The sequence below is a fragment of the Puntigrus tetrazona genome, chromosome 3, assembly GCF_018831695.1.
Source record: "Puntigrus tetrazona isolate hp1 chromosome 3, ASM1883169v1, whole genome shotgun sequence".
Lineage (NCBI taxonomy): Eukaryota > Metazoa > Chordata > Actinopteri > Cypriniformes > Cyprinidae > Puntigrus > Puntigrus tetrazona.
In genome coordinates, this window is record NC_056701.1 from 29,142,511 (window position 1) to 29,163,751 (window position 21,241).

Genomic DNA, 21,241 nt, shown 5'->3' on the forward strand with positions numbered 1-21,241 from the left:
CACTGTCATAATCTGTAATTCCACAAAGGGCGAAATGAACTTTATTCACCATGCTAATTAAAGAAGGGTGCGCGCTGCAAGACTAGAAGATTGGATACGGTTGCTTTAAGTGAGATTTAAGTCCCGAAATACTCGATGCTGTGGATAAACACACCACACCTGTCGCGTTACCTGTGGGTTTGGATAATTGGACGTGTGACGTAGTTTCATGCTTACAGCCGCTGTGAGGGGTGCAGAGAGCCGTCTGAGATCAAATCTAAAGTCTTTGTGGACAGACACTCGTGCGTGTTGAGGTGAGAGGAGTGCTGTGTTCCACTATAAAGACCTAACAAGCTCTTTAGCCTAAGTGTTTACAGGAACGGAATCTGAAAAAAAAGACAGGAAAAGCTTGTGTTTTAGTGAGTACTCGTCTGTAAGAAAGAAGTTAGCTTGAGTACTTATCATGGACGTAATATACTAGATGGATAGATAGATGGATAGATAGATGGATAGATAGATGATGGATAGATAGATAGGTGGATAGATAGATAGATAGATAAGCTAGAGAGCATTCATGTCTAGTTGAACAGATATCACGGCTGTGTCCCGGTCTAACAATGCGTCCTCTGTCCAGCGGTGCTGTCCTGCACGTGAAGAATGTCTTCCGAGTGCGTCAACTGACCTACATGCGTCCATTATACGAGACAAGAATTCGTTGTTTTCGGATGCCAGGTCAGTTTTACGATAAGCAAACTTTCAGACTATTATGTAATAAGGAATTACGCAGTCCATTCAACATACAAATTAGATGTCTAGATACGTGGGCTGGAAATCTGATTTATGTAAATGTTATGTAAAAATCAAATTGACGTATGATTTGTTTCCAAAGATTTCCATGCCTACTGCTATTGTGTAAAATGCAAATGCCATTTTTATCAATTTTCTTGAGGAAATAGGACGTTTTCGCTTATTTTATCTAAAGTGAATACTGCATAGCTCAAAGGACCTCTTAGTTGAGTATCGTCAATAAGCCACACGATCGCGAGTTATCGATATATAGTCGAGTTCATTCTTAAGGTTAAAGGTTTCTGCGAATGCCAGGAAACTATTTAAAAAACGCAACAAAAGGCCTCTGTGTTCTGAAATCTGCAGGATTCCTCAACTCGACCAGACGCGGGCTTCGCAACTGTGATCGTTGGCCTGTTATCGTAGCAGAACAAAAACGTAGCTATTTGTGGAATGTTGTTTTTCCTCGCATTGTTTCTCAAGGCAGCGTCGGGAAGGCTGGAATGTGGCTGTGGGAACGAGGGCCGGCCTTGTCATGAACGCTCAAATCCAGATCAAGTCCAGAATCCAACCTCCCGCATGTGCCAGCCACCAGACAGCCATTAGAAAGCACTCAGATAAACAGGCCTTAACACCAAACAGCTGACGGTACCCATGGTAATGCAACTTTTTTCCTATACTTTAGGAGTCGGTTGCTCCGATCAGCTGTTTGGTTTCCAACATTCTTTCATGTTAAAACGTTAAATAGTTGGAATTTTCGTGTTGACTTCAATGAATCCCATTTGACATTGCAAAGACAATGTGATCATAGGCCTGATCAATCTGCTTGCAATGAAATGCACCGATAAATGTCACTTGAGTGACCTCTGTTGGCTCTTCCTGGAAACTTACAGCACAGCACGTACCCAGCCTCAAAGAAGCTTTCAGGAGGCGTTTGCCCTAAAGATCTCTTATGAATGTGTGTACAAATAGTACGCTAAACAGCTTAAATATATCTGAAAGCTGAATAAATACGCTTTCCATCGATGTATTGTTTGTTCCCATAGGACAATATTTGGCAGAGGTACAAAAAAGCCATTATAGCCATGTTTCATTAGCATACAGCGAATATCATCTCATGTTCGACACTGATAAGAAAACAATTGGAGTTAAGATTATTTCGTGGCCATAAGAGCCTCAGTAATCCACTAAGTCCTGGATTTGGCTCTCCAGCTGGTTCCTCTCAGTTTCTGACCTTACAGAGAGATTAAAGCAGTGGGCATTTTCTGGCAAGGACCCCACAATGAGACACGATGTCCCACTTTAGGACATAGACCACACACACATATTACATATCTACTGTCGAAAAAAGTTTCCTCTGTTTCTGAGCTAATGAGATCAAACTTGGTTCTATTTTTGTTGCTCTTAGGTTGATGTTCCAGCATCTAGCTGAAAACCTTCCCAGAAGAGTTTGCTTCTGTTATACAGCTGCAGCAAAGAAAGGGATTACTCATTTTTCTCCTCTTAACATTGCAATTAAATGTTCATCAAGACACAAGAGGTCAGGCTGAGATGATAATTGATGATTAAGTTCCTCCCAAAAGTGTTCATTGGGGCAGACGGCCAACATGGCACATCTTCAAGCACTGTTTATCACTGGACTCTAAAGGGACCGTGCAGGCTCGTGACTTGAATGAACAAATTACTAGAAGAGGGCATATTTATCATACCCTTGTGGCAAAGAAGTAAGTTGAATGTGCACTTGTATAGCGTACTTCAACATTTAAAAGAAGCCTGTGTTTTAAAAAGCTGGACTTGAATTCAAAGTCAAAAAATACAGCTGCGAGCAGCAACAGAGGCTAAATGAGGAGCTAAGCGTGGCATGGAGCATCACAAAGAGTGGTAAAAGACTTGATTAGGTTATTATACTTAAAATGGCTAAACGCACACACAGATACAGTCATTGGAAATGCTTGACAAGCTTGATAGGATGAGAGGGGTGACCATTTCAATATAAAATGTGTTTCACTGTAAAGTACTGGGATAGCGATAAGAAAGTGAAAAAGATCGAAAGTTAACAGCACATAAATGCCAGAATGTAAAATGAGCTATGTTATACATTTAAATGGTTTCATTTTCATTTGCTCTTAACTTATAATAAAATACCATGCACTGGTTCTAGACTTCTTAGGAGGTTCGAAGACTTCGAAGACGCTTCACGATTAGCATACAGTTTGGATTGGAGGTATGGTTCCGTTCCTAGCACGGATGAGAGCAGGGAAAGCAGCGATAAAAACTCTCCAGGGTCAACAGAGCAGAACAAATGAATGTATTGCAGATGTTGGTAAAGTAATAATTTTAGTACACATCAGTCTGATTCAAAAAAAAATTGAAAGACTGATGTTGGGGATGGAGAAGGATAATTAGCCTTTGAGCAACGCCAAAGCTGGACCTTATCTATTGATGCTTAGATAGGTGTCGCATTTCTATAAGTAGATGGGGATCATCTGATGTGAGCCTGACTGACGTGACCCGCCAGAACTAACGCTCTGCTTCATTGTTTCTTTTTTGCTACTCAGCTCCGATTGCAATGCTGTTCACTATACCAGGGGATGGTGAACGTCGGTCCTGGAGAGCCGCAGCCCTGCAGAGCTTTGCTTCAACTTTAATCAAACACACATGTTCAAGCTAATCGAGGTCTGACGGGTTACTTGGAAGCTACAGAGAGGTGAGTTTTAATTAGGGTTGGAGCTGAACTCTGCAGGGCTCCGGCTCTCTGGGAGTTCACCACCCCGCATTATACACCTTGCATCTTGGCACGTCAATGGCCATTAAAGTCCTAATAAAGCACTGGACGATCACTTCAGAAATGACACTGATCGACAGAGAATGCATCATTCTTAAACAAATGACACACCGGCATTAGCAGCTGTACATCTTAGCGTGCCTATTTAGCCATTTACGTCACATATTTTCCAGCACCAGAAGGATGCGTTCGTTACACAAAGATATGAATACGATTGACATATGCACATGACTGACAATTAAACTATGTCCAATAAACAATGATGCTAGTATTTCTGCACGTCTTGACTGGTGGATTGGCGCATGCTACGGTTACCGCCCTCCTCAAAACCCGAGACAACTGCCTGTTCTGCCTATAGCTAGCGCCGGCTAGAACCTCTTCCACAACCCTCTGTGTTTTTGCAGCAGTCAGAGTAATGAGCCCTTGTCTTGATCTGTTCCCAGAGTTCAGAGCCGCCTCCAGCTGTCTCTAACCGAAAACCAAAACGCGGGGGAACCCATTTCCATGTCACAAAGCGGACAGCAGCTATAATTTCAAAGCACCTGCTCTGAGCCGAAGTACACAGGGATTTAATTAGAGCAATATCGACCTCCTAATAATCATCAGGGGCAATTAAAGCAACACAATCATGGGACTCATTTCACACTCGCTGTGTCAGTTAGCTGGAGGTTGTCGTGTTGTCCTGAAGGAAACATTCACAGGATAAGCGAAATGAGGGCCTTGTCAGTTGTAAAGGTATAAAACGGACTAGTATGTTCGGTTAAGCCATGATAAAGAGGAGACGCTTCATTTTAAACAGTTACATCGGCAATGACTAAGTGTATGAAATTGTGATCCGGCCATTAGATGAGTCATACAAGATTCTCTGACAGCATTCACACATTAGTTGAAACTCACTGCCGTCATTCGTTTCAGTTTCGAGTTCAGTAGCAACATGAACTCGCATGAACTGTAACACCACCAGATGACGACATTTACGAACAATGCTCCATTTCCCAACACAACGGGAACAAGTCCCGTGCGGTCCTCTGTACATTTACATCACACCCGTTCAACATACAAACCGGACTATACAAGTTCAGAAATTCCTATCCCACAACCACACACAGACTCAACATAGTGACAAAATCCTAGAATCTCTTCCTCAATCTGAAAGCCTAGAGAACATGCTAACTGGAAATAACCTACGGCCAATGTCTGCCGACCAAATACCTACTGCACGCAATAAATCTGCACCTTTTGAAGAATGCGGTTCTCTTTACCGCCGTGTGTCCCTGTGTAATTAATTTCCACGTTCCTGGTGAGTTACTACAACACAACCCACAATCGTGAAGTGAGTTCCACCTGAGCTGCTTTGAGACGTAGAAAAGAGAACTTCAAGGCTAACATTGCCAGGTAACTACTGTTGCAGAAAAGCGGAAGTGCCAGTGCTGGTATTTAATGATACATTAAAGAGACGATTTGTTTACATCACTACAGTGGCATGAGTGGATCAAGTCTTCATAAGCACACACTTTGATTTATCATCAAAAAAATGGGGGGCAGAATCTTTTGAGGTTTACAAAGGAAAGCAAAAGCAATATAGAATGAAGAAGTTATCATAACTGTGGTCCGCATGACTTCCAAGTCTCCAGTTATTCTCTAAAACATCTTTGGGTGAACTATTACTGCAAATGGAGAGACAGAAACAAAGACACTAACACCTAAAGAAACACTACGTTTGCGATTTCGAGGCTTTTGGTGAACACTCTCATAAACTCTCTTGAGCTCTGGATCTGAGGGATTACATCTGCCTACAGTCCTTAATGCCATTAACTGCTCTCTACTTTCAGCTCCTGTCTGTGAGACTAAAGATCCCGTAAGCTGACCGTAAAGATTCATCAGGCAAAAACAAACTCCAAACTCCTTCCCTATGCTTTGACGCGTTCATTCAAATGCATAGAAATACTACTGCACTCCACGTGAAGGCTGTAAACTTGTATCTTCTCGAAGTGACCGAACAACCAAATGCCTTAACAATGCTGCTCATTGGTCCAGATAAAAAGAGCCCACCTACTAGTGTATATGATATTCTGGAATTTTGACAGCTGGCATTTTGTCAACCGCCAGCCATTTTTCTTGTTAAAATCTAGTCGCATGAAGTAACAGCACAATGCTTAGCAGTGATAATTACGATAGCGATGGCTCTGTTAACCAGAGAATCAACAGAAAACATACTGCTTAAGATTACGATGCCTGTAAGATTAGACAGCTGTTACCTGAAAGACTCCTTGGTAACGTCGGACACAAGAAAGCTTGAAAACTGGACACGCACAATTCACTAACACTCCCCATGATCTCAGGATGAATGTTTTTCTGCTCTGTGTTTGCTGTTTTTCTGCCTTCTCCGATTTCGACATGCGGGTCAAGCTTTGCACACCCGAACCCGCCTGCCCGTCATGTCTCAGCGTCTCACAGCGTCTGCACTGCAGTCCACGGGTCTCGTCCCCTTCCGCTTTAGGTCGTCATATTTGTCTTTTGCCTAGCTCTTTTAACTTCTCTTTCAGACTTTGAGCACTTCACCGTTTAGTTCGCGTGTCCGTTTCCTCTTTTTCAACTCGCGACGCTCCTGTTCCCCTCTCGCTGCTAATAATGCCTCGCTCCAGTTCTCCGCTCCTAATCTGCCTCTTTCTCACACACCCGCTGACTCTAAGATCTTCCGAAGTCTGAACGCACAAAAGAAAAGATAAAACCGTGTGCGTCTTTCTAAAGCAAGATTTTTGAGCTCGTGTAGATTCTGATGTACATTCCAGTTGTATAGTTCATTAACGAACGACTCATTATTGCAGATTGAAATTGCTAGGTCATGTGGGCTACAGGATAATCATAATTAATAGCAAAAATGAACATTTTATTTAGCAAAATCCAAAGTTATGTCATGAACCACTAGATGGTGCAGTCAAACTCAGTCTGACACGATGACACCATCAGCTAACTGGTTTAATAGCTAATCATGCTAGATGTTCCCCCAGCTTAATTATTTAAAAATGTCTTGCTTTTTCAGGCCTTTGTTGCTCCTGTGTAATTTTACTTTTTTTTAAATATGCATTTAATGTTTACTAACATGTGTTGCAACTTTGTGCACGTTCAGTTTCTTTCTGTTAGATGTCTAGCATTGTGCGCATTTCCAACTGTATCATGTTTGAGACATTGAGATCTTGTATTACGCGAACAGAACAAATACGTGAACACAGCCCCAGTTTACTCCTCCAAAAAATGTTCAAAGCTGAATGCCTGGTTAAACCTCTTAATGCTATCAGCTATGCTGTTGCTTGGCAACATGTGGCAAAAATACCATGGTACTAATCGGTGAACTGTTAGAGAACGGTGAACACTTAAGAGAACAAGAGAAATGCCACGTGTGACAAATGGATCCAGTCGATCTCTTCAGTGAACAACTGCGCATGTCGTTAGATGCAAATCAACTAGTGGTCACATATCTAATAGATTACGTGCCTCAACCAATTACCTTTCAGTGTGACAACGGCCTTTCTGTCAGTCACAGTCAGCAAAAGAGTAAAAGTCACGAGTACAGAGAGCAGGGTTGCCAGGTTTTTACAGCACACGTGCCCAGCTGCTACTTAAAGCTAGTCCAAAAACTATCCCCGTCGCTTTTCAGAGCGGGGTAAACGAAACAAGTAAACAAAAAAAAAACATTAAAGTAGCCCGACTCCGCACGGAAACTGCGGACTTGGCAACACTGAGCAGAAGGGAGACGCTTGGGGACAAATGTCTCATCCCCAAGCTGCAAAGTCAGGCACTGAAAATGCTGCAGCTGCACATCAAACACGTCACAGGACAGCACAGCTCTTTCTGCCAGCTCAGCATCTCTCCTCACGTCTGACTGTCACTTCCCTTTAAGCCGCCGTTTATTCTGCAGCTCCGAAGACATGCAACCAATCAGGAGAAAGAACACTCGTATAAACAGTAGCTTCTGAAAGCCTTGAAGCAGCAGGTCAAACAAGGTTCTCACAAACTCATGAGCGTCCACCATTATCACTAATATTTTTATGTCACTATGATAATGGTATTTAGCTGCTTTCGCATGCATTTTAGTGATATGCACTGTAGGCAGTTTCGTCTTTTTGCGAAACTGCACTGTTATTTGGTTTTCCCCATTTTGGTATATCTCATGAATGGAATAAATGACAGAAGTTTGTCTGTGTTTTTCTTTGAATTATTTGTGTCGCTAAATCCCCACTGAACTTCCCAGTAAAGTCACCAACCATAGACAATTTTTACTTTTACTGAAAAAGTAAAAGTCATACTGTAGCCAGGAATTACATCTGTACAATATATGTTGGCATCTATGAAAGTATACGTCTTTAAGACGTATAAAATTATATGCAATCTAATATTTGAGTATTTGCAAAACACACACAAGCAGTGCACATTTAGCTCCTATCTTATCATGACAGTAGTAGTAATAACATTAATATCTATGCAGGGATCATTTCCATCTTTCCTTTTAGCGTTCTAAAATGCAGATGAAACGCAAAACGGGGACTTAAATCATGCTACGTTGTCGCCCCCTGAAGTTCACCAAGTGCGATGACATCAATAATAGTTTCCATTTCGCATTTGCTTTTCTTTCTTTTCTCAAAAACAGCTTAGATCGCTAGAACATTCACAGTGTGTTGAAGAACGTTGGTGCTAAACTTGTGTATCAGGACTTCAATGTTTTAGTGAAGACATGATCCAAGCCCCTTTTCATGAGATGATCAAGGATAGGCTGCAATGGAAATATTGGGTGAAAATGTGTGTTTTTCAATTCATACGTTCACATTATTTACAGAATGAATATCTATATCCTCTTACTTCCTCTTTCCGGGGGCCCCTTTAATGATTTTCCCCCCAAATCCCATTCTTGTAGTCTTTCATCTCACGATGGCATTTTATTAGCTAGAATCTAATAGTGACGGAAAAGCCAATATATTGTATGATTAACCCATGTTAAATTATGTCAAACTATCTTGGTTTTCTACTTCATTACATTGATTTAAGCTACAACCCGGTATCCTGTGGATCCTGTCCAGCCTTCTGGAACCGTGTTGCATTTTCAAAGGCTTTCTGAATGTGTGGCACATGAACCGATAGGAAAGCAGCAGCTACAGAAGCTCTGCAGTGCTAAAGCACCTCCTACGCAGCCTCCTGTCCTCCTCACGCACAATCACACCTTCTGCCGTAATCAAACTAGAATTCTAAGTGGTTTTATTCACCTTCGTATGTTCGTCAAACAAGCACTGAGCATGTATTTCCGGGGTGCAGGGCGTCTAATGATTGATCTTAGCGCCAAACAAGTGCTTAGAGCGACGCACAATGATAAAATGTTCATTTTTATACATGCATATACGTTCTTCAGTCCGTGGAGCTGTTTGGATTTTGACAAACATTTAATAAACGCTGTTAAATGTGTTCGCGCTTGCGCTTGTGAGTTTATGCGTGGGAGGAACAGTGCTCTCGTGTGGCCAGAGCTTCACGCTTTCGGCCCACAAGCGGTTCAGATGCCTACAGAAACAAGCTCGGAAACTCTCGACTCGATCTTACATGCATCTGAAGCTCGAACATCTTCCAGCAGGCTGGGTTTCCCGCTCTTAAAGCCCGAGTCTGTGTCAAAACTGAGAGATGATGTGAGGTCGTGTCCTCTAGTATCGAGTGACAAACGCTGGGGTCTGAGGCTGTCATAAGCATCGATTCCTCATCGGTTCGCGTCTGACTTTCTCACATTTCAGCGGTAAGCTTAAAATAGTTAATCCAGCCCGAAGAACTCGTACGACCTCATTCGTGCGAAATCGTTTCTGCACAATTTGTATGAATTTGTACGAATGACCAGGGTCTAGAGAATCTGTGCGAAATTTGAAAGAACCTCGTAAAATACGCACCAATTGGTCATAAGATATCGTCGAATTCATTCTCAGCTAACATGTTTGGTGTATAAAGTATTTATGAAATGACACACAAATATGACTTGTGAACAACTTTTGTAAACGGATGAACGTCACAAAACACCTCCATTTCAAAACTCAGCAACATATGAAGTACATTTAGGTCTAGCGTGTTTAGGTCATTGAAGGTGCCGAACAAAACTTTTGTAATTTAAAGGATCATAAATTTCCTGAAGAAAAAAAGTGAACTTTCCCATCTTAAAGTCAATGCCACAATGCTAGTGTGTGTCAGGATCTTTATATGTAGTTGTTTTTGTGTTTGTAAGTCTACTGGATTTTTTCCAGTGAATCTTCTGAAGTTTTATCCGACTAAAAAGATTCTCTGCAATCAAGCATGTGATTTCTTCTAAGCGGCTACGTCAGATGGCATCCTGTAACAAGGCACTTGCCACCACTTTTCTATTTTGGGATGCATTCTGCTCTCAGCAAACCGAACAATGAATAATTGAGAGTCTTTCCATCAGATGAACATCATAAAACAGCACACACTATCCTAAAGAAGAGCTTTTTGAAGTTGGACCAGCTCGTCATGATCAACACACTCCAACGTTTAGTGCATTTATGTTTTAATCGTTGATTTTTTTTTGGTTTTTATTAGGTAAATTGTATGATCGTACTGTGAGTTTAATGTTTACGCTTTTTTTAGAGACTGGGCTAGACAGAATTTTTGTAGTAAAAGTTTTGAGCCAAAATTCCTATTAATCAAACGCCTATTTTCTCTTAGCAGTGGTTTGTTAAATATATGGCCATAAACATAAATAGTCGATCCGATTCAAACTAAAATTCCAATAACATCCTACTATTGTAAACTAATAGCCGGTTTTTAAAGTCTAATGTAACTATTGTTTTATAGTATATACTAAATATAACAATATTATTTTTTTCTTCAGTTAAAAGCTGAAAAAAGTTACAAAGTAGTGTGCTTATATTGAATGTATTAATATAATTTATTATATAAATCTAATTGGTGGTACTAGGATTTTACATTAATAATTTATTTACTTTTTGAACTACACATAAAAATTTAATTTAATTTTTTTATTTATATATATATATATATATATATATATATATATATATATATATATATATATATATATAACAAATATTTATAACAATATTAAAAGCCATCTCGCTCTACACATCTATTATGTTTAGTAATCTAACATAAAGTACGTGAGGTTGACGTTTTTCAATCATTTAGGCGGTAAGCCTAAAGGACCTGTTTGAGACATGCCCATAACTTAAAACATACGGATCCTCAGAGATAGCCTATCCAACGTGTCTCCCATGCAAATAAAACAATGTATGTGAAATGTCCATCGAAACGAGTCCAGAAAGCAGCAGCGTTTCCTCCGGTGACGTACGCCCCGGCCCCGCACGCGCAGCCTCGCTTTAACTCGTATTAGACAGAAGCGCGTGTCCTACCGTAGCTCTCCTCGTCCATCTCCAGTGAACGGTGTGTCTCTGAGCGGCTGTCGACAGTAACATCGAGGGATCCACCTGCTCTCTTCTGCCCAGCCCATGCAGCATCTCTCTGTCTGCTGCAGCTCAAGACTCCTCCTCGACACATGTGATGATGTCACACATATATATATATATATATATATATATATATATATATATATATAAAAGATATGTACATATATATATATAAAGGAAATTATGAATATATAAGGAATAACTTTGGACACAGAAAAACACTTCTTCTTGTCAAGCATCAAAAGTGTAGAGCAAACTCTTTCAGCCCAAGACACCAATGACATGTAGAAGGATGGATAGATCATACACACTACAGAACACTAGGGGGAGATATAAAGAAAACCACGTCTAGGAGGAGAGAAAAAAGATCAGACAGAAAAAGTCTAAGGGGGGGTCTTCTAAAAGTCTTATTACATTCAAAACATCCCCTTCTATGAGGTCAGTAATTCATTCCTAGTTCTCGCATATATCTTCAACGCAAACTCTTTTGTGATCTCTTTTATATATAAGCCACTAATGCAGGTATATTACATTTTAGAATAAAGTAATTTTACAGCTTCAGTTCAATTCCGTTTTGCAAGAACTGTACTGTATGATTGTCAGTTACGTTTATCACCTTATCTTGTATAGTAATTACATACAAAAGAAGGTTTTGTTGACTTTTAATTGTCTAATCTTATCCAAATATGACTTTTTTTCTTTCAACTATTCATTCTTTATTCTTAATTTATCATTATTTTAATAATAACAATTTAAAATAGGATAAACACTTGAAAGAGATGAAGTCAAGTTAAGTCAATAAAAAGCCACTTGACGTCTTTCATGTATTTATCCGGTTTTAAATGATTGTAATTGACCTACATAAGCTTTTCAGAGATGTGAATAACATAAAACCTTTTAAAACTGTATGTTTCTCTAAAAGCTATTCTTCTAACTCTGTGTTAGAAATAAGAGGTTTTATCACAACAAATTGATCGAGGTCTCCCCCAACTTAATATTAAATCACTTTCATAACTGTTTTCACGGATGTTTCTGTTTTTTTTTTTTTTTTTGACTTATTCATACATGTATCTTGTTGAAGGAGGACTTTAATGTACACGGCAATAATGCAAGAAGGGGCTCTATAGAAAGCTTGCCACAGAGAGTACCTTAATACCTAGAATATCAAAATCGACTGCAGGAGGCAGATCCTTTTCCTATTTAGCACCCAAACTCTGGAAAAATCTCCCTAACACTGTTCGGGAAGCAGACACACTCTGTCAGTTCACCTTTGCCACAAACAAGTCTCAAGTCAAATCCCAAGTCCTCAAAGAGTTAAAGTTCCACGAGTTATTGAGCATTAGTGATGAACACCTGCTGTTAACAATCAAATTCACTAAAAAAAGACAAGCATAAGAACAAATGGCTTCAGCCACAGTTCTTGTGTCTTTCACTAAAGTTTGAAGAACTCCTAAACTAAACAATTGCTATATTGTTTTACGGGGTTGATTATGCAAAACCTAAATATATAATTGAAACAGAGAAATGTTGTTTTGGATGCAGCCAAGCCAGCTCGTGACGTTTATCTCATCATATAAAAGCAGTTAACATCTGCTCAGTGTCCTGCACTGACCTCTCTGCTTTACAACAGCACATGTAACAACACAGAAGTCAAGAGTCCGGAGCCCAACTACAGCAAACATTGATCTCCATGATGGTAGCGATATGAATATTTAACCACTATAACATCAACATCCTCTGTAATTCAGTAGGTGTTCTTTACTAATGCGCAATCATTTAATTAGTCACTTAATTATCTCATTAACTTGCCTTGAAAGGAATGACTTGATTCCTCCTCTGGCGAAATCAGCTGTTGAGTTCATGGCCGGAACAAAAATATGACAGGATTCTTACTCTTTGTCCCCTGGACCTCTGCTGGTTGAGTATTACTTTAACACTCGGTAGTGTGCACACATTATAATGTCCATGAGGATTTTATTGTGGGGCTTAAAGGGTTAAAGATGTAAAATGGGTCATCACTGTGTTGAAGAAGAGAGTCTGTGCTTCAGGCAATGATGAGACACAAACACTGATGTTCTGCTGCTTTATTTAAATACAGTGCAGTTGATGCATCAATCTTTTACAGTGTTTCAGTATTTGTGTGTTATAGCTGATGAACTTTAACGATTTGAATTAAAAGTTGTGTTTAGTCGTTTAAAATAATTGCTACATTACTTATCAGTAAGTAATGAGAGTAACAGTAACAGTAGAGTAACAGTAATATGCTGTAAAAATAAGGAGCTATAAATTAACAGAAGAGAGCTGTAAATTAACAGTACATCACTGGCAACCTTCCTGTTATTTAATGACGCAGTTGAAGATCTGAAGGCCAAGATGAAGGTGTCTGATGAACACTCAATGGATTTACACTGCCTTCAGAATAGGTCATCTCAACATGCTAAAATAAACAGAGCATAATAACAGACCCACACACCTCTGCTTTAGCGGTTCTTAACAGCGAAAGCACACATCAACGACTATCGATCAACAATGTAAGTGTCTCACTTCATCTCAGAAAACCCAAACTGCCCAGCACTGGTTCAGCTTGAACCAGCAGGGAAAACTAGCACTTCTCCAATCAGCTGACCATTCAGTATCCCTCTTTGTTCTCAGAGGATGCTCCATTTTTTATGATCAAAGCAAATCTCCATCACCTGTTTTCAAAAGGAGCGCCAGTTACCACTGTGAAGTGACTTCCCAAGGTATTTGGATTTCGATTTCTTGTGAATAAAATAAGTGTGTTTAATAATGTTTGTAATGTTTACTGTGACACAGAGACACTGTAGAGTTTGTATTATATAAGCAAAACCCAGCGTGTAATGGTTTAGTGAATGTGTGTGTGAATGTGTGTAAGTGTGTGAGTGTGTGTGTGTCAGAGACGCTGTAGAAGGACAGAGCGCTGCTCGACTCGTCCAGAAACACTGCTGCTCTCTTACAGGAGCCTTCAGATGATACCTCAGTGGAGTTATTATTGTGACAGACAGTGAATTTGTGACCAGAGCAGATCAGACTCCAGGAGTTCTCATTCAGTCCAAACACACTGTCAGTTCTCAATCCCTTCCTCTTGATGTCTTTATAACACACTGATATCTGAACATCTCCAGATCCGCTCCACTCGGTCTCCCAGAAACAGCGTCCAGTCAGAGTCTCTGAACACAGAACCTGAGACACGTGTTCAAATCTGTCTGGATGATCAGGATACGGCTGACTCCCTTTTACTCTCATCACCTTCCTGTTGTCTTCAGACAAAACGAGTCGAGTGTTTGCTGTGTTTGGGTCCAGTGTGAGATCACAGGCATCTAAACACAACACACACACACATTACAACACACACATTTACTATTGAACTAAACAAGAAAACTTATCCAAGTGCGTGCATGTGTCTATTTGTGAACTTACATTTGTGAGGTCCTGCTGTGATCCTAAACTCTCCTCCATGATCCACACTGAAACACACACACACACACACACACACAGTCTATTATTTTAAATCTATTTAAAACAACATTTGTGAATGTAATTTGATGTAGACACCAAGATGGTGACGGCACATACAGACATCTAATTTAATATATGGGTAGTTAGCAAAAAAATGGAATAGGATTGCTTTCTCTTTGACGTTTGTTGAATGTTTGTCTTTAAAAAAATTCTTTTTTATTATTATTTTTTTTGTCACAGCGTAGGACACATTGGTACGTCAGCTACCCAGACATTATTTTAAAGGAAGTCAGGTTTCTGCTCAACTTACTTGAGTCTGTCCAGATGTGTGAGCGTTTGAGAGAGCAGCTTCACTCCTGAATCTCCTGGATGATTGTAGCTCAGGTCCAGCTCTCTCAGGTGTGAGGGGTTTGAGCTCAGAGCTGAAGACAGAGCAGCACAACCTTCTGCTGTCACCATACAGCCAGATAACCTACAATGACAGTACATTCACTTAAAATAAAGAACAGATCTACAATTTCAATGTGGCTTTAACTGGCGAGCCATGTGGCAAATCTGTAGAGAGTCATTGTTATGTGGCCGATCATGAAGCTGTCTAAAACATGAGATTTTCTGAGCAAAACTCACCATCATCATCAATTATTGGACACTGACTATAACCAGACCCTAAAATGTATCTTTTTCTGCTCTTAGGCCAGCAATAGGCATACATATTTAAACACAATTTACTCAATAAGTGTTTGAAACGCCATTGAATCTACAGCCAAACATGTAGTTTGCTTCTTCATGGAGTCATTTCTTTGTGTTCATCACTGAACATCTGCTCAAATGCCTGAAAATTGCTCTGACTTTTCATTTATAAAAAAATGAAGAATGGATATTTATTTTGCTTTTGCATTTTTGTTCAGGCAAAGAAGAGTTCTATATTAGATGTTGATATTGTATCAGATATTTTAAATACTCTTAGTTTATTATAACCAATTTTTGGTTAAATACTGCTAAACTCATCCATTCTTGTTGGGGTTATTATTTCCTCGTGTTTTTTGCAACCTCAAAGCTGTTATTGAGCTGAACTGAATCAACTCAAAAGGAATAATGAACATTTACGTTAAAATGCTATGCATTTTTTATTTCTCACTGTCCATTTATTGCATGAACTAGACATTATTACTTCAATGAAAACTTGAATGATTTATTTCCAAAGCTGCCTAATATTTACCAAGGGCGCCAATATTTGTGGAGGGCACTGAATGCTCTACATGTTGAGTTGAAACCCCATGAACTACCTCAGTATGTTGAGCTGACAGTGTGAACTCTTCAGTCCAGCACAGAGCAGCTTTACTCCTGTATCCTGAAGATCGTTGTGACTCAGGTCCAGCTCTCTCAGGGAAGAGTCTGATGACTGTAGAGCTGAAGCTATGATTTCACAGTGCTGCTCAGCGAGATTACAGCCGGCCAATCTGAAAAAGGGACTTTGGTTAATCTCACAGTAGGAAGGTGCAGCAATTACGAACAGATAAACATCAGACGGGATTATTTGAAACATTCTGCTCAACTTACTTGAGTCTGTCCAGATGTGTGAGCATTTGAGAGAGCAGCTTCACTCCTGAATCTCCTGGATGATTGTAGCTCAGGTCCAGCTCTCTCAGGTGTGAGGGGTTTGAGCTCAGAGCTGAAGACAGAGCAGCACAACCTTCTGCTGTCACCATACAGCCAGATAACCTACAACAGCAGAAAGTGTTACGAAGAGTCAATACTTTTCAACTGGTGACTTGTAGGCTAAATCTGTGCCATGTGAAGACGGTTGGGGCATGCTGCGTTTTCAAAAGCACATCATAAGGTAGTCAAAACCTCTTGCAAAGATAGAGATGATGAGGAGTAGCATTTACTATATTTATATTTAACAGCGATTCTCATTCAGCACTGAATAACTTATCTTTATAGACAAGATGAATGAATTTTGAATTTTTTTTTATTCATCCTTGTTGTATATTTACTATTAGTTTATTTTAAAAGTTTAATTGTAATAATAAGGTTTAAACATTTATATATTGTTTTTATTGTTTTTTTAGATTCACTATACAGTGTCTAACAAAAGTATAAAAACTAATTTATGTAAGGTTTTATTAACTTATGTAAGCTTTGTGCCACTACTGCTCTAAACTAACTAAAAAACAGTAGTTGGCTGTTTCTAGTGATACAATTATTGCTGTCATTTATAAAAAAGCCCTTTTATAGCCTAGTGTTTTTTTTTCAGATACCCAATTATAGTCAGTATAGTACGTAAACAATGCCAGCAAGAATTCAAGCTGCTATGAAAGAAATAGGAGGCCTTTTTTAAACATTTTTTTTAAGTACTATTAAAGTACAGTTTACATGTTTATTTGAAGGAGATTGCAAAGAATGCGTTTTTGCCAATTTAAAAAAAGGAAATAGCTCTTTTTCAATCCAATTATTTGATTAATCAATGATAATAATAATAATAATAATAATAATAATAATAATAATAATAATAATAATGCAATAGTGAGCAGTGAAGCTGTTTTTGTTGTGTCTCATAGGGTTTTTACAGCTGATGAATGTGTTTGGATAGAGACCGAATTATCCTGTTGATCTTTTTATATTCCACTGATTTTAATAAAAAAATAAAAAAAAAAATTGTGACTATTTTAAAACCTGGATGGTTATCTTATGAATTTACACAGCTTTTATGCAAACCTATAACAAAACTGTGCTGAGACATTTTAATCTTGACAGTTATAAACTTAAACAGTTACTATACTTTTTTGTTTCCGTGAGTCACGTTTTAATGATTCAGAGTCGTCTCTTTCTTTTGAGGAACAATAACTTTATACTCTATGCACTTTCAGATTAAAAAAAAATTACAGGATGTTTTCATTTACTTAGAGCTGTGCTCACTGCATGGAAGGTAGTTTTAATCTTCTGTGAAGATTGCATACAATCAACTATTATTTAATAGTATAATTTACTGAATAATTATTTCGACTAATATATCTTTGATCAATGAGTTTATCATTGAGCTGTGTTTGTCTCCAAATAACAGACAGACAACAGGTTCTATCTTTCTTCTCTTTTCATGTTCCTTTAGGAGATACTGGTGAAGTGGGACATTTATAATGTGTATATATATACACACATATAGGTGTAATAGTCCATTTTCCTCATTAAAAAAACTTTAGACAGGTAACAGTACTTGAAAATGAACATGTTGAACAGATCAGTGTGAAACTCCTACCTCAGTACGTTGAGTTGACAGTTTGGACTCTTCAATCCAGCTGAGAGCAGCTTCACTGCTGAATCCTGCAGGTGATTTTTACTCAGGTCCAGCTCTCTTAGTGGAGAGTTTGATGATTGTACAGCAGAAGCCACAATTTCACAATGTTGATCAGAGAGATTACAGGCAGTTAATCTGAAAAGGGGGGACAACTTTGGTTAAAAGACATAATCATATTATGGCGTTTCCATAAGATTGCAAGACGTCCATGATAATGCAAGTTTAACATAAATTACTTTTTGACCATTCCCTGACTGGTCTTCTTTCATCAGGAAAGTTCAGGCAATAAAACAATGTGACTTATATTTTATAAACATCATGTATATGATACTTCACTATTCTTTTTATTTTCTTAATACAGTACATAACTCTTTAGTGGATAGTCTTATAAATGTCATTCTAAATATTTTCCATATAATGTTTTCCAGATAGAACTAATTATATAAACCAGTTTTACCGACTTGATTTTATTTCCCATGTGTGAACATGTATGCTTTTAATTTTCAGTCCATATCATAGTTTTATATATAAGGCTGAACTGAAGTTTCTGTTAGAATCAAGTGTGCCGCACTAGTCCTGAAACGTGAAGCCATTGTGTTTCAATTGCACCCAGATGGCTGGTCCCAGTGTAGGTCATAAACACCGCCCTTCCATTTAATCTAATAGTATGAGAGACAAACTAAATAATAAAATGTCATAGAATACTTATATTTAATGAAAAAACATAGAATCTAAGCGATGAGCCCTCAGACAAGATCACAAATCTGCATATGGCTTAATTCAATTAAGTCCTCAAAGTTCTCCCATTCAGCAATAAATCAAATCTTTCTATGGTCACAATATAACAATTGGCCGTAAATAAATTATTTCTTTTGTAAGCAAAACACTGTACTTCACTTGTTTCCTAATATCCATGTTTTATCATACCCCACAGTGGCCAGCACAGCCATAACCGCAATTGATAATGTTTAATGCTTGCGAACACAAACCAAGAAAACACTCATGAAACCTCTATCACAACCTCAAATAGGTTTGTAAGGCAATATGATGTTCACACTTACACAACTTTTCTGCAGTTCCTTACAGCAGGTACCAGTCTCCTTCTGCCCTCTTTTGATTTGACGTTGTACTTATTGAAGTCTAGCTCATCCAGCACCTCCTCTGACATCAAGATCATGTTTGCCAAAGTTGAGCATTGTGCAAGAGATATTTGTTTTCTTTTTCTGTCAGAATTTAAAAATGCCTGCATTTTTTTAACAACAGAATTATCCTTCATCTCAGTCAAGCAATGTGACAGATTTATCCATCTTTCAGGACTGACATTAGCTTTTTGTCTTCGTTTGAGGTTGTGGATTATTTTCTGGATGCTCTCTGGGTTGTTCTCTGTGTGTATCAGTACATCCTGTAAGAGTCTCTGATTGGACTTCAGTGAGATGCCATGAAGAAATCGGAGAAAAAGATCTAGGTGTCCATTTTTACTGCTTAAGGCTTTATTCGTTGCTCCCTTAAGAAACACATCCAGTGTAATTTTGTCACATAGAGTTCTAGACTTCTCTGTCAGGAACATTTTCAGAACCTCACTGTTTTTGTGTAAATAGCAGTAAAACACATACAGTGCTGCAAAAAACTCCTGAAAGCTCAGATGTACAAAGCTGTAAACCTTCCTGTGATGAATCACAGATTCCTCTTTAAAGATCTCAGTGCAGATCCCAGAATACACTGAGGCATCAGTGACGTCTATGCCGCTCTCTCTCAGGTCCTCCTCATAAAACATCACATTGCCCTTCATCATCTGACTGAAAGCCAGTTCAGCAAGTTTCACAATCACTTCTCTGTTGGACAGGGGTTTCTCTGGATGTCTCTCTTCATACTTCTGGTTCCTCATGTTTGTTTGAAGGAGAAGGAAGTAGATGTACATTTCAGTCAGAGTTTGAGGGATTTCTGCACTGAGATCTTGTTTCAGGATGTTTTGAAGCACAGTGGCTGAAATCCAGCAGAAGACGGGGATGTGACACATGATGTGGAGGCTTCTTGCTCTTCTGATGTTTGAGATGATTCTGCTGGCTTGATGCTCGTCACTGATTCTCTTCCTGAAATATTCCTCCTTCTGAGGCTCACTGAATCCCTGAATTTCTGTCACGCGGTTGACGTAGTTGGAGGGGATCTGATTGGCGGCTGTTGGTCTGGTGGTGATCCAGATGAGAGCAGAGGGAAGCAGATCTCCTCTCATGAGGCTTGACATCAACAGACCCACTGATGAAATCTCAGTCACATCAGAAACTTTCTGACTGTCTGAAAACATTGGTGAGATTCTGCTTTCATCCAGACCATCAAAGATGAACACAATTTTACATTCATCGTAAATCTTTGGGTCCAGATCTTGAAGTTCAGGATGAAAGTCTAGCAGAAGTCTGTGAAGACTGTACTGATGATCTTTAATCAAGTTCAGTTCTCGAAATGTAAGAACAAACATGAAATCTACATCCTGATTGGCTTTTCCCTCGGCCCAGTCCAGAATGAACTTCTGCACAGAGACAGTTTTTCCAATTCCAGCGATGCCTTTAGTAAGAACAGTCTTTATTTTGTCTTTCTTCTCCTCATCTCCTGGTTCAGGTAAAAGATTAAAGATGTCATTGCAGTTGATTGGCGTGTCTTGGAGTGTTCTGTAACTTTTCTCCATCTGAAGCACCTCATGTTCTTCATTCACTCCTTCGCTCTCTCCCTCTATGATGTACAGTTGTGTGTAAATCCTGTTCAGGAGAGTTTGATTCTCTTGTAGTTCAATTCCCTCAAATAAGCTCTCATACTTGTTCTTCATGCTGGTTTTGTGCTGGTCTTTGACTCTCTGCAGGCCATCATATGCTGGTGGGCCCGAATTGAGCAGCAGCTCTGTTCCTGTATCATGATGCCTGAAGTGCTCCTGATTGTAGGGGAATGTGCCGGTCTGTGAGGACACACATCTGATCTGGTCAGCCATGTGACATTCAATCACTGAAAACACAATTTCAACCAATTAATTAATGATTTATCGGATGTCAGCCATTTTAAATCCATTCAATTCAGTTTCTAATAATTGAGGCAAATAATGAACAACTTCAAAACGGCATTAACTGAGTCAATGGAAATAAGATGACTATTTAATATATAACCAATTAATTAATGATTTATCGGATGTCAGCCATTTTAAATCCATTCAATTCAGTTTCTAATAATTGAGGCAAATAATGAACAACTTCAAAAACGGCATTAACTGAGTCAATGGAAATAAGATGACTATTTAATATATAACTCTATAAACTGAGTGATGCGTTTTACAGAGAACTTTGCTACTTTGGTAAACATAAAAAGTGCACTTTACTTTTAAGTTATTCCATCGCTACAAAAGTAAAAAAAAAAAAAAAGTAAATTTTTCATGCTGAAAATACTCAATATTGGATAAGAATACCACTTAAT

General features: G+C 38.9%; 2 protein-coding genes across 4 annotated transcripts in view; both read right to left on the reverse strand.

Moving 5' to 3' along the window:
• The window catches only part of cyth1a (cytohesin 1a), a 34,654-nt gene extending 23,560 nt beyond the window's left edge, over positions 1-11,094 (reverse strand). The window contains exon 1 of one of the 2 annotated variants that reach the window (XM_043232924.1): positions 10,963-11,094. In XM_043232924.1, the coding sequence (XP_043088859.1) occupies positions 10,963-10,981 (19 nt within the window). In that variant the 5' untranslated portion in view covers positions 10,982-11,094. Of the gene's footprint in view, positions 1-5,808; positions 6,113-10,962 lie in introns of those variants that run through there. The other variant, XM_043232912.1, reaches the window with a different exon arrangement.
• A 1,991-nt stretch (positions 11,095-13,085) lies between these two features.
• On the reverse strand, positions 13,086-20,740 carry LOC122334753 (NACHT, LRR and PYD domains-containing protein 12-like). 2 transcript variants are annotated; one of them, XM_043232689.1, is made up of 5 exons: positions 18,850-20,740; positions 17,750-17,923; positions 16,054-16,215; positions 14,455-14,501; positions 13,086-14,354 (listed from the first exon to the last, which is right to left on the reverse strand). In XM_043232689.1, exons 1-5 carry the CDS (start codon positions 20,604-20,606, stop codon positions 13,798-13,800), a joined length of 2,697 nt encoding a protein of 898 aa, XP_043088624.1. In that variant the 5' UTR covers positions 20,607-20,740; the 3' UTR covers positions 13,086-13,797. The 2 variants fall into 2 exon arrangements, with proteins under 2 accessions (XP_043088624.1, XP_043088625.1); XM_043232690.1 differs by lacking the exons at positions 13,086-14,354; positions 14,455-14,501 and adding exons at positions 14,800-14,965; positions 15,780-15,953.
• Positions 20,741-21,241: the final 501 nt, after the last annotated feature.